Below are 14,053 nucleotides of genomic sequence, written 5' to 3'. Positions count from 1 at the left end.
TCTTGTGAATCTACATTGTCCATTCACACACGGAGCGTGGCTTGGACCTGCCCCCGCTCTCTCCTCATTGGCTCACTGGCTGTGATTGACAGTAGCAGGGGCAATGGCTCCCACTGCTTTGTGAGCCAATGAGGAAACAAAGACCCAGGTGAGCCGCTGCTCTTATGCACATCGCTGGATTGAGATGGGGGTTAAGTATGTATAAGGGGGGCTGGGGGTTTCTGCCTTTAGAACCACTTTTATCTTATCTGACTACTGTAAAATGAAATTTGGTTGGTTTCTATGTGTGACAGACCCTTAGCACCCCGCTTGGGTGCTTCCACCAAACAGTGCCTCCAGATCTCCAAACCCTTCCAGCAGACTGAGAGCCAATACCAGCCCTTTTACCCAAAGCATAGTACACCGACCAGATGTTGAGGTAAAACCAAAAGAATGACTGTTTATTGAACAGAAATACACGTTTTTATACACTTCAAAAGTAGGGCACCCAAAACATCACACAATAGTTAGATAACGAGGTAGAGTTGACACAAGATTAATCAAATTTTATAGAAACCTTCAAGAGTTAGCCAACAGACAGAAACAATAGGTGACTGAATTAACTCAGTTAACAATGGGAATACACACCCAGGTGGCACACAATCGGAGAGACACACTTACTAATAAACACATAACACTTTAATAAACAGACTATAACAGGATACCCCTACCATCAGAATGCTTTACTGTTTATATTAACATCTATCTGAGTCTAGGCAGGGTGTTGAGGCAGTCAATGCTGGTTTGAGCATAGTGGCCCCAAATATGTATCTGGGTCCTTCAGTTCCCAGACTCTGTATGTTTCGGGGAGACATGGGCTTGAATCTGAAGTAAAATTACTCCAAAGGTGCCTTCAGGCACACACCTCCCAAAGAATAGAGTCCCCAAACACCAGGGCCCACCGTCAGTAGCCTGCTGTCCCCTCCAAAAGCCCCTAGGCCATCTTTATGCAGAGAAACAATTCTTTTTTTAAGATCCTCAGAGAGTTCTTTGCCATGAGGTGCCATGTTGAACTTCCAGTGACCAGTGTGAGAGAGTGAGAGCATTAACACCAAATTTAACACACCTGCTCCCCATTCACACCGGGGACTTTGTAACACTAACGAGTCACATGACACTGGGGAGGGAAAATGGCTAATTGGGCCCAATGTGGACATTTTGAATTAGGGGTGTACTCACTTTTGTTGCCAGCAGTTTAGACATTAATGGCTATGTGTTGAGGTATTTTGAGGGGACAGCAAATTTACAGTGTAATAAAAGCTGTACACTCACTACTTTACATTGTAGCTAAGTGTAATTTCGTCAGTGTTGTCACATGAAAAGATATAATGAAATATTTGCAAAAATGTGAGGTGTGTACTCACTTTCGTGAAATGCTTTATATATATATATATATATATATATATATATTGTTATTTCCCTTTACACTGCTTTACAGAGATAAAGACATTATATTGCGTAAATTGATAAAAGGAGGGATCTTCTCCACCTTTATTTCTTCCATTATTTCTGCCAGGAGTAACAATGTACTGTATTACCTATTTTGTAAAAAAAAAAAAAATGAGATTGCAACTTTCAATTTGATACAACGGTCGTTTGTTGGTGTCTTTAAAAAAAAAAAAAATAAATGGATAAAAATTGAAAAATGGGAACAAAAATATCTATTGCTTATGATTAGGCAGTGTGACATAGGGATCATTCTGTAACAATATATGTTGGAGTAGGAAAAGTTTTATTTTCAGTCTTATAACATTTTGATGAAAGTGAAGGTTTGTGAACACCATAAAATATGCACCAACAAAAACCTTTTCTGAGATTACAAGCAGTCAGTAAACACACAGTTGTCTGTCATCATTAAAGTGGAACTTCACCTAGTGGAACTGCCTGAATGCACTGTGAGAGGCCGGCTGTAAAGTCACAAGGAGTAACAGTCGGCTTCCTTTGGTAAACATACCAGGGACCTGAAGACCAGTGTAGAACCAGCCCAGGTGAGAACGTACATAGAGATCATCTATATCTATTTATATTTTGACATAAAAATAAAATCCCTGCAGTAATTTTAGGATACTGGGATACTTAATAAAGGGAAGGTTTATACTGAATAAATCCTGGAAATAAATCCTTTTTTTTTTTTTCTATTTAGGTTTATTTTTTAATTTTAAACTAAAAGTAAAACTTTAGTCAGGAAATTAAGTCCTAATAGATTAGTTCATGTTGGCCTATTTTGCAGGTAAAACTTTCCTCCAACTCTGACCAATCTCTAACTAGACAACTTGGTCCCTTGACCCCGATTTTACATAACCCTCTATTTCCTCCAGGCCAGACACGTCATTCTCTTTGCAATACTCCTTGTGAAATGGGTTTAAGGATATTTCATCTGTTACAAAATGGGAAATTGTTATCACACCCTGAGCTAAAAGAAAATCTCCACAATAACTCCTTATCATTCTGGGAATACGCCCAATTACATCACTTCATCACCCCCCTTATCAACAAATCAAAATCCCTCCCATCAATCCTCACGAAGTTTGAAAAGTTGTGCACTGCAGCCTCTCCGCAACAGCACCTACTTTCCAAAATTCACGCCCTTTGTGGGACTCGTGTCCTGCACACCTTGACAAGCTGAGTGATGATTGGAATAAAACATTAAACATAGAAATCCAAGAATACCATTGGGAAAAAATATACAGAAACGTCCTCAGAGGCTCAATTAATGTGTCCATTCAGGAAAATAATTACAAAATTCTCACAAAGTGGTATCGCACCCCCCATCTATTAAATAAGTTTGATAGCAAGGTGCCTGATTCTTGCTGGCGCTGTAAAACACATTTTGCAGATATGATCCACATTTGGTGGGAATGTCCGTCCATCAAACCATTCTGGAACGTGGTCCGTCAACACATTGAAAAAATTACGAAGCAAACAATAGATCTACTACCCGCTCATTTCCTCCTGCATCATTTTGCTACTCCGCCACCTAAATACTTTAGATCATTACCTATGATAATGATTAATGCAGCAAAGATGTGTATCCCAAGACTTTGGGGTACCTCTAAAATTCCCTCTTTGCAAAATTGGTTGCTCCAAATCGAGCGGATTTCCGAAATGGAGGAATTGATTGCCACCGCCCATGATAATCCTACCCGCTATTCGAATATCTGGAAAGATTGGATCTCTTTTCGTAATTCTCCTGATTTTCAAAAATTGATTGAGGTATCTCTGCATTGATTAATCTTCTACTAAATGGATACTGTACTAACATAAATTGACTGCTTACCCTTATCAGTGTCTCATCATTTGAAATATCCAACTTTAGGAATATCAGATTTTGCACTGTTTTCCACCAACCTTCCCACCCCCCTCCCCCCCCTTGTGCTGGACACAAGGGAGTAACTTTGTTCCCCTCTACCCCCCCATCTTTACTTTATCTTAGTTTGGAAGCTGTAATCTGCAACTTTATTATTACCTTTTGACATGTTTCAAGTGTTTTTACCTGTACCTCCATGAACAATACCTACTGTACCTACTACAATGCTCACACTGTAATGTTTTAATATTGTTGTACCATGTTCCTTCAATAAACTTTTTGGAAAAAAAGAAAAAAAAGTAAAACTTTGTAAAAAATAAAAAAGGAAGTGCCTATATTGATTAAAATCCAGTAATGTACTGTTTCATACTGTTATGCACAGCCTTAGTTGTTCTCTATTCTTGGCACTGTGCCAAAAATCAGAGCTACTGGAGGCTGATCTGCTCACAGCCTCAAGATTTACTGTTGCTCAGGGGCTCTGGCCTTCAGCAAAATGACAGCCGCCGGCAAGAAGAAAAGGGTGCACTGCTGAAGGCAATTAACGGCATACACTCATTTTGGTATCATAATTAACCGCTTCCATACAGAGCAGTTAGACACCCTTCCTGCCCAGACCAATTTTCAGCTTTCAGCACTCTCACACTTTGAATGACAATTGCTCAGTCATGCTACACTGTAACCAAACAAAATTTTTATAACTTTTTTCACACAAATAGAGCTTTCTTTTGGTGGTATTTGATCACAACTGGGGTTTTTTTTTCGTGATATATGCAAAAAAAGAGCAAAAATTTTGAAAAAAAAAACACTTTTTTTTAGTTTCAATTATAAAATTTTGTAAAAAATTAATTTTTCTTCATACATTTGGGCCAAAATGTATACTGCTACATGTCTCTGGTAAAATTAACCCAAATTAGTGTATATTATTTAGTCTGTGTGAAAGTTATTGAGTCTAGAAGCTATGGTACCAATTACTGAAAATTGATCACACCAGATGTACTGACGGCCTATCTCCTTTCTTGAGGCCCTGAAATGTCAGGACAGTACAAATACCGCCCAAATGACCCCTTTTTGTAAAGTAGACAGTCCAAGGTATTTAGTAAGAGGCATTGTGGGTTTTTTGAAGTTGTAATTTTTTCCCACAATTCTTGGGAAAATGAAGAAAAAATTTTTTTTTCTTTTTTTTCCCAACAAAGTTGTCAATTTATAAGCTATTTCTAACACATAGCATGTACACAGCAAAAATTACACCCAAAAATACATTCTGCTACTCCTTCCGAGTATGGTGATACCACATGTGTGAGACTTTTACACAGCCTGGCCACAAAAAGAGACTCCACGTCCAAGAAGCACCTTCAGGCGTTCTAGGAGCATAAATACACATAAAACTTTCTTACTACCTATCACACTTTTCAAGGCCCTAGAGCACCAATACAATGGAAAAGTCCACAAAATGACCCCATTTTGGAAAGCAAACACTCCAACGTATATTCTATGAGGCATTATGGGTCGTTTGAACGTGTCATTTTTTCCACAAGTTTTTGGAAAATGTGGGAAACAAATGAAAACCTTTTTTTTTTACACAAAGTTGTCAATTTATAGGATATTTCTAACATATAGCATGTAAATAGCAAAAATTACACCCCAAAATACATTCTGCCACTCCTCCTGAGTATGGCAAACCACATGTGTGAGACTTTTTCACAGCCTAGCCATATAGAGGGGCCTAACATCCAAGGAGCATCATCATGCATCCTAGCCACTTGCCTAGGCCTATTTTTGACATTTGGTGTTTACAAGCTAAAATCAGTTGTTTTGCTAGAAAACTGCTTAGAACCCCCAAACATTATATATTTTTTTTTAGCAGAGACCCTAGAGAATAAAATGGAGATTATTGCAATATTTTTTATCACACCGTATTTGCGCAGTGGTCTTCCAAACGCAATTTTTTTGGAAAAAATTCACTTTTTTTAATTAAAAAATAAGAAACCAGTAAAGTTAGCCCAATTTTTTTCCATAATGTGAAAGATAATGTTACGCCGAGTAAATAGATACCCAACATGTCATGTTTCAAAATTGCGCACGCTCACAGAATGGCGACAAACTTTGGTACTTAAAAATCCCCATAGGCGACAATTTAAAAATTTCTACAGGTTGCCATCTTTGAGTTACAGAGGAGGTCTAGGGCTCAAATTATTCTCCTTGCTCTATCGATCGCGGCGATACCTCACATGTGTGGTTTGAACACCGTTTACATATGTGGGCAGGGTTTCTGTATGCGTTGGCTTCTGCGCGCGAGCTCACGGGGACAGGGCGCTTTAATTTTTTTTTTTTTTACTATTTATTTTATTTATTATTTTTTATTTTTACACCGTTTAAAAAAAAAAAATTGATCATTTTTATTTCTATTAAAAGGAATGTTATCATTCCTCGTAATAGAAATAGGCATGACAGGACCTCTTTTTTGTGAGATCTGGGGTCAAAAAGTCCTCAGATCTCACAAGTACACTAAAAGATAGAAAAAAAAAAAAAATTATTATATAAAATGAAAAAAAAAAAAAAAAGGACCTTTAAACCGGTTGCTAGGCAACAACATTTTCCGTAGCTCCGGTCCTCCAAGACCATAGAGTCAAGTGAGGGCAAGCTTGCCCTCACTCGACATCCTGTCTGTGAGGATCTGGGACCGGATCGTTTTCCCCGCTGCCGGCGGGTCCGGTAAGCAGGGAAAAGGACCGTGACGCGGCGGGGGGGGGGGGCCTCTTCCGCCATCCCGGAAGGGTGACCCCACGGCGAATCCGCCGCTGGGACCACCCTTATCGGAAAGCCAACCGTCCACCGTTTAAAAAAATACCAGGGTTATGGCAGCTATCTGCTGCCATAACACCGGTATTTAGGTTTAAACGGAGGACGTATATAAACCTTTTTGGACTTGGACATGGTGGCTGTATGAAGGGTGACAGGTACTCGGGTACTTTGTTGGGCAGGTGACAGGTACTCTGGTACTGATGAGCAGGTGGCAGGTACTCGGGTACTCTGATGGGCAGGTGACAGGCAGGTGATAGGTACTGATGAGTAGTACTGATACTGATAGGTGATACTGTACTGATGGGTACTGATGATCAGTACTGATACGTGATAGGTACTGATGAGTACTGATGAGTAGTGATGGGTACTGATGAGCAAGTACTCGGGTACTTCAGGCATCAGGTACTCTGATGAGCAGGTGGAAGGTACTCGGGTACTCTGATGGGTAGGTGACAGGTACTCAGGTACTCTGATGACGGGTACTCCGTTGACAGGTACTCAAAGTACCTGAGTACCTGTCATCAGAGTACCCGAGTACCTGTCATCAGAGTACCCGAGTACCCGTCATCAGAGTACCCGAGTACCCGTCATCAGAGTACCCGAGTACCCGTCATCAGAGTACCCGAGTACCTGTCATCAGAGTACCCGAGTACCCGTCATCAGAGTACCCGAGTACCCGTCATCAGAGTACCCGAGTACCTGTCATCAGAGTACCTGCGTACCCGTCATCAGAGTACCCGAGTACCTGTCATCAGAGTACCCGAGTACCTGTCATCAGAGTACCCGAGTACCTGTCATCAGAGTACCCGAGTACCCATCATCAGAGTACCCGAGTACCCGTCATCAGAGTACCCGAGTACCTGTCATCAGAGTACCCGAGTACCTGTCATCAGAGTACCCGAGTACCTGTCATCAGAGTACCCGAATACCTGTCACCAGCCCATCAGAGTACCCGAGTACCTGTCATCAGAGTACCTGATGGGCTGGTGACAGGTACTCGGGTACTTTGATGGGCTAGTGAAAGGTGCTCTTTATTGGGGGTGGGGGGGGCAATCAGTGTGTTTGGGGTGCACTGTACTTGGTAACTAGCTGTTACCACACTCTCTTCCTCACACAGGATCAGTGTGTGAGGAGGAGAACACGGTGACAGCTAGTTACCGTGTTCTCTGTTGACATTTGTGACCGGCTGTGATTGGACACAGCCGGTCACGTGGTAAAGAGCCAATTTCATTGGCTCTTTACCTAGATCGGGGATCGACTCTGTCCGAGGGATGAGCCTCGTCCCCGATCGCTGCTCTGCGCGCCCCCGGGGGCGCGCATTGCAGAGAGAACGAGCGGCTCGTGCTGGAGCCGCTCATATGATTGGCTGTGATTGACACAGCCGATCACATGGTAAACAGCCAATTTCTATTGGCTGTTTACCTTGATCAGGGATGGGCTATGTCCGAGGGACGAGCCTCACCCACGATCGCCGCGCTGCGCGCCCCCGGGGGCGCGCAGTAGAGGGGAGATCCGGGCGACGTCATATGACGGTGGCCCGGATCCTTACAACCACTTTGCCGACGTCATATTACATGACTCGGTATGGAAGTGGTTAATAATGTGGAATGTATGTTCCTTTGCTAAAGAACATTATTTTTTATCAAGTTGTTATGAGTAAAAACCCTCTTTAATGATGTAAAAATTTGTCAATTATAATAAAATAGATTTAGAATGTGTACAAACGTACATATAATATGTGCACATATAATGTTTCTGCATAGTAACATGAAAAATAAGGTTTAAACAATGCAGATTATATTGTGTATTACTGATCGGATGGTTTATGACAAGTACTGCATGTCTTCACTGGAGACATCACAAGAGTAGTACTTTGTGGCACCGATGCCTAGTAAATGTAGAATCAACAAAGCAGATTCAACATTTATACTGTTTGTAAACCAACAGTAACAAAAAGACAAAATATATACTGTAGCTCTGAGGCAGTAGTGTAATAATGGCCATAGCAGCTCATGCTGCTACTATAGGGCCTGGAAGTGGAATGGGGTTGGCTGTCAAGGCAAATTAAATATTGAAAATCTGTATGCATGTGGATATAACACATACCCATCACTATAATATTAAGAATTGGAGAGGTTGCTGTTGACCAGGGCTTTTTTTCAGTAGGAACGCGGGGGAACGCAGTTCCGGCACCTCCAGCACTGAATGTATGTAATGGCAAGAGGAGCTGGGGTGTGCTGAAGAGTCTATTGATGCTGGCTGGCTGCTGGGGGATCTATTGTTCCTTGAGGGGATCTATTTTTGCATGGCGAAGGTCTATTATTGTTGCTGGAGGGGGGTGTATGTTGCTGAAAGGGATCTACTGTTGAGAGAGGGTCAATTGTTGCTGAGATGGATCTACTGTTGAGGGAGTGGCCTATTGTTGCTGGCTACTGGAGAGTCTATTGATGATGGGCTGATGCTGGGAAATCTGTTGTTGCCACTATGGTTTATTTTTGTTGTGTTCCATTGTTGCTGGGGGGGTCTATTTCTGCTGGCGAAATCTATTGTTGTTGGGAAGGGTCTATTGCTGCTGGGGATCTACTGTACTGCTTTTCTTGTTATTAATAACAAATTGCATACAAATTACTTATCACCAAAAAGTTATACTTGGTTCTGTTGTCTCTAGTCTGTAGTCTCTAAAAGGGGTGGTACTGGGAGGTGGGACCAAGGGATGTTGCTCAGAGGTGGGTAGGGTGGGGCGGAGACAAAAAGACTCAGAAGGGGGGGGGGGTTCCTGCACCTATACTCTGAGAAAAAAAGCCCTGCAGTTGACACTGACCCTATACTTCCTGTGATATTTCCAATCAAGAGGAGCTAATGTTAGATGTACAGGCGGAGGCTTTAGAGCTGTTGCCAGTAACCACCGATCCCCTTTCAGGCTCTGCAGCAAAGAACATGTATTTAGCTTTCTTAGTAGTAGCATTATAGATTGTTTGCCCTCAGAGCTTCTGGTTACCCTTACCAGCACTGATACTAACCCTGTATGCCCAAATTCCTTAGTCTTCCTTTTATGTCTCGTACACACGCAACGATTATCGGCCGACCGATTGGCCGACTTTTGTCCAGTGTTGGTTGAAATGTGCTCTAGACTGCACATGAATTTTCTCGGCCAACAAAAATCTACTTCAGAAGTGATGTCATGTGATGGTTTACTTTCCGTGTGTTTTTTCATCTCTGAGCATGCCCAGTCTTGCTCATCAGATTTTTGTCTGCCGAAATCTGTACTGACTGACGGAAAATCGGCCGTTGTGGTGACGGCCAACAAAGATTTTATAGCCTGGACACCATATTTTTTTTGGCCGAAAAGTTGGAGTCGTTTGTTGAAAGCATCATACTAACAAGCCGAAAATCGGCCGATCGGACGTTGGCCGAAAATTCACGGCCAACTATCGACGCGTGTGTACGAGGCATTAGGCTGTAAAAATCCCAGAGTGTCTCCTTGGCTGGTGTTATGCTCCTGCTTTGAGGCCAGTCATTAAAAAAAGACTTTGAGTGGCCATCACCTCTCAGTTTTTCAGCCACAAAGAGATCATTAAAAAAAAATGTAGTGACAGCCGCAGTAATTTCTACTGCAGTGTCGCTGTATAAAAAAACCTTGATGTGTGAGAATGCAAACTCTGAAAGCACAGTGGTAATTGGCATGGGCTCTGACCAACCCTTCCAAAAGGATGGGAGAGCATGCAAGACAACAGGGCAGGACCAATGAGTAAGCAAAATGGTGAGGCTTCCTTGAACACTTTAGGAGGATTGCAAAATGGGCTGGATCTGCAATCTGTGGAGGCTAACAGTGATTTAAGAATCTTTGCTAATCATTTCTAGATTTTTGCCATGGTATGCTATAAAGAACTTAAAGCATCACAGAGAGGAAGAAAAAATGCTTGGGGAAAAAAAAAGAAAAAAGACAAACTACGTTTCTGTAAAAAAAAAAAAAAATGGTATTGTATTTAATATTGTTACCTTATTTTGCCTTTCAGATGTTATGACTGCTAAAGCAGCAAGTGGAAATGTAGAGGTGTTAGAACATTTCCAGTTTAATAACTGCTCTCAATATTCACAGTCCAGGTAAATTATAAATGACTGACCACATGCTTTTCTTCACATATTGTCATTGTACTCATTTTACCGCTTTGTGGGTTAGTCACAATACCTTTTTTCTTTTTCTTTTTTTTCTATATTTTATATTATGCTGAACACGTTACTTTAGATTCAATAGCACCTTAGTGTAAGTCTGTCATGGTTGCCATAGCAACATCTCATGCTGTGCTAACTACCAGTAAAATTATTTGAATACTTTGTCATGATAATAGCTGCCTTCACCTCAGTCTAGACATTTGGTTATTTAATTATTTTTTAAATATACACAAGGACATCGCTACTGGTTTACTGTCACTTACCAAAGGAATGAATGCTCTTAATCAGCTACAACCTATTTTCCACTCTTTAGGGCTGGTTCACACCTGAATGTGCAAAAAGTAAAGTGCCGCACCAAACCACATGGTACTTTAGTACTATACGTTTGGTGGCTGCAATGCACAAGTGTTTATTAGATGCGTTTGGGGTGCCATTACCAATTAATAGCGCCTGCACATGTGTAACAAAAGTAGCACGTTGCCATGCACTGCAGGCAGTGTTGCCAACCTACGAGATTGAAATTTACTGACACGACACCCAAAATTTACTGACACACTCAAGTTTCTACTGGCATTTCCAAAAGTTAAAAAAATTACAGTTTTAAGTGCAAATTTCAGTATTTAGGCTACAAACAAGTACCATGTGCAATTAGCAAAGCGATTTAAGGTAAATAATAAAGGAAAAAAACATATTTCTTATTTTCAGTATAGTAAAGGTGGATTATTGTAACCCATCAGTATTTTGTCACCTATGTCAAACTGGAGAGATTTCCCCCGTACTTCTGTCCCCAGGGAGAGAGAGACTGCTCCACATTACCCCACAGAGAGAGACTGCTCCACATTACACCACAGAGAGAGACTGCTCCACATTACACCACAGAGAGAGACTGCTCCACATTACACCACAGAGAAAGACTGCTCCACATTACACCACAGAGAAAGACTGCTCCACATTACACCACAGAGAGAAACTGCTCCACATTACACCACATAGAGAGACTGCTCCACATTACACCACAGAGAGAAACTGCTCCACATTACACCACATAGAGAGACTGCTCCACATTACACCACATAGAGAGACTGCTCCACATTACACCACTGAGAGAGACTGCTCCACATTACACCACAGAGAGAAACTGCTCCATATTACACCACAGAGAAAGACTGCTCCACATTACACCACAGAGAGAGACTGCTCCACATTACACCACAGAGAGAGACTGCTCCACATTACACCACAGAGAGAGAGAGACAGTTCCCCATTACACCACAGAGAGAGACTGCTCCACATTACACCACAGAGAGAAACTGCTCCACATTACACCACAGAGAGAGACTGCTCCACATTACACCACAGAGAGAGACTGCTCCACATTACACCACAGAGAGAGACTGCTCCACATTACACCACAGAGAGAGAGAGACAGTTCCCCATTACACCACAGAGAGAAACTGCTCCACATTACACCAGAGAGAGAGAGACGGTTCCCCATTACACCACAGAGAGAGACTGCTCCACATTACCCCACAGAGAGAGACTGCTCCACATTACACCACAGAGAGAGACTGCTCCACATTACACCACAGAGAGAGACTGCTCCACATTACACCACAGAGAAAGACTGCTCCACATTACACCACAGAGAAAGACTGCTCCACATTACACCACAGAGAGAAACTGCTCCACATTACACCACATAGAGAGACTGCTCCACATTACACCACAGAGAGAAACTGCTCCACATTACACCACTGAGAGAGACTGCTCCACATTACACCATATAGAGAGACTGCTCCACATTACACCACTGAGAGAGACTGCTCCACATTACACCACAGAGAGAAACTGCTCCATATTACACCACAGAGAAAGACTGCTCCACATTACACCACAGAGAGAGACTGCTCCACATTACACCACAGAGAGAAACTGCTCCACATTACACCACAGAGAGAGACTGCTCCACATTACACCACAGAGAGAGACTGCTCCACATTACACCACAGAGAGAGACTGCTCCACATTACACCACAGAGAGAGAGAGACAGTTCCCCATTACACCACAGAGAGAGACTGCTCCACATTACACCAGAGAGAGAGAGACGGTTCCCCATTACACCACAGAGAGACTGCTCCACATTACACCACAGAGAGAGAGACTGCTCCACATTACACCACAGAGAGAGACTGCTCCACATTACACCACAGAGAGAGAGACAGTTCCCCATTACACCACAGAGAGAAACTGCTCCATGTTACACAACAGAGAGACGGTTCCCCATTACACCACAGAGAGAAACTGCTCCACATTACACCACAGAGAGAGAGAGACGGTTCCCCATTACACCACAGAGAGAGACTGCTCCACATTACACCACAGAGAGAGAGACTGCTCCACATTACACCACAGAGAGAAACTGCTCCATGTTACACAACAGAGAGAGACTGCTCCACATTACACCACAGAGAGAAACTGCTCCATGTTACACAACAGAGAGAGATGGCTCCACATTACAACACAGAGAGACTGCTCCATGTTACACCACAGAGAGAGAGATGGTTCCACATTACACCACCCAAGAGGTCCACCTACTACAGGCTCCCTGCAGAAAACTACAGGAGGGGGCAGATACAAGACCAGTCACCCTGCACAAAGATTCAGACTGGATGAGTAGAAATACACTTTGTACACTATTTGCATATTTCCTCACTCTTAATATTTATAAATTGTCTTAAGGGTACTAAAAAAGGCTGTTTTAGAAGGGAAGTCAGCTATTGGTTCTTGGATGCCTATAAAAATGTACACTTTTATTAGGACAATAATTAAATATTTTGCTGTTGCAGTTGCTTGGAGTGTATATCAAACGGATGTCTGTATTGCACTAGGGAATCTGAATGCAGGTCTCCCCTCACTCCATGTGCTGTTAAAGCAGATGAGGTAAATATAATGACTGTTATGTTCATGTCTCATGTATATCATTGTGGTAGTGGTGGGTTAAAGGGGGGTGCTTTAACCCTTTCAACTTGTAAACAAAGTTCCGGCTGCCATAGCAATTTGTTTACATTTTTCCCTAATTTTTCTATAGTTGACAACCTATTTGATTGATATTCCAAACACAGAGAAGTAGATTTTGATCGATACCTAAGATATGGTTGTAACTTACGATCGTAAGTGATCGATCACATCACTGTTTGCACCATGTAATTTCGTAATCTGAACGATTGGAATACAATTATATTCATCTCAGTGCTGCCGATTGATGCAAAACATCTAGAGGCTGGAGTGGTTCTGTGATGTCAGCTGACAGCGGGCTTTAGCTGACTGTCTGCTAATTCTGGGTCACAGGAGTGCACAAATAAGTGCACTCCTGGCCCCACAAGAGAAGTATGGCAAAAAAACTTTGAAAAAATGTATCAGACACCATGGGCGTCCGCAGAACTTTTTTCAGGGGAGGGGGCATAATTTTAAGGTCACCCATGCTCCGCCCCTTTTCAACAATGTCATGAAGGGGAGGGGCTTAGTCATTATACTTATTTTGAGTATATTCCCTTAAAGCATGTTATATAGCACAGTGCATTGCTGTGTAATTTGGCCCCTTCTATCACCTAAAATACCTGGCTGATCCTGCCTGGCTATGTCCTCCCCTCTGTAAACTGACCACGGTATACCATGGCTGCTGAGCCCTGACACCGTGGTCAGTTTACGTGCCTCCCATCACCCGCAGCCCT

The 14,053-nt window shown here is 42.3% G+C and overlaps 1 protein-coding gene across 1 annotated transcript in view; it reads left to right on the top strand.

Moving 5' to 3' along the window:
• Positions 1-14,053, top strand: part of LOC309553361 (plexin-C1-like) — a 201,429-nt gene that overhangs the window by 51,089 nt on the left and 136,287 nt on the right. The window contains exons 7-8 of the mRNA XM_082254465.1: positions 10,165-10,252; positions 13,169-13,262. Coding sequence (XP_082110591.1) covers positions 10,165-10,252; positions 13,169-13,262 — 182 coding nt within the window. The remainder of the gene's footprint in view (positions 1-10,164; positions 10,253-13,168; positions 13,263-14,053) is intronic.

Source organism: Pelophylax lessonae, assembly GCF_965119305.1.
Source record: "Pelophylax lessonae genome assembly, chromosome: 4".
Taxonomy (NCBI): domain Eukaryota; kingdom Metazoa; phylum Chordata; class Amphibia; order Anura; family Ranidae; genus Pelophylax; species Pelophylax lessonae.
This window is presented reverse-complemented; position numbering and strand designations above follow the sequence as displayed.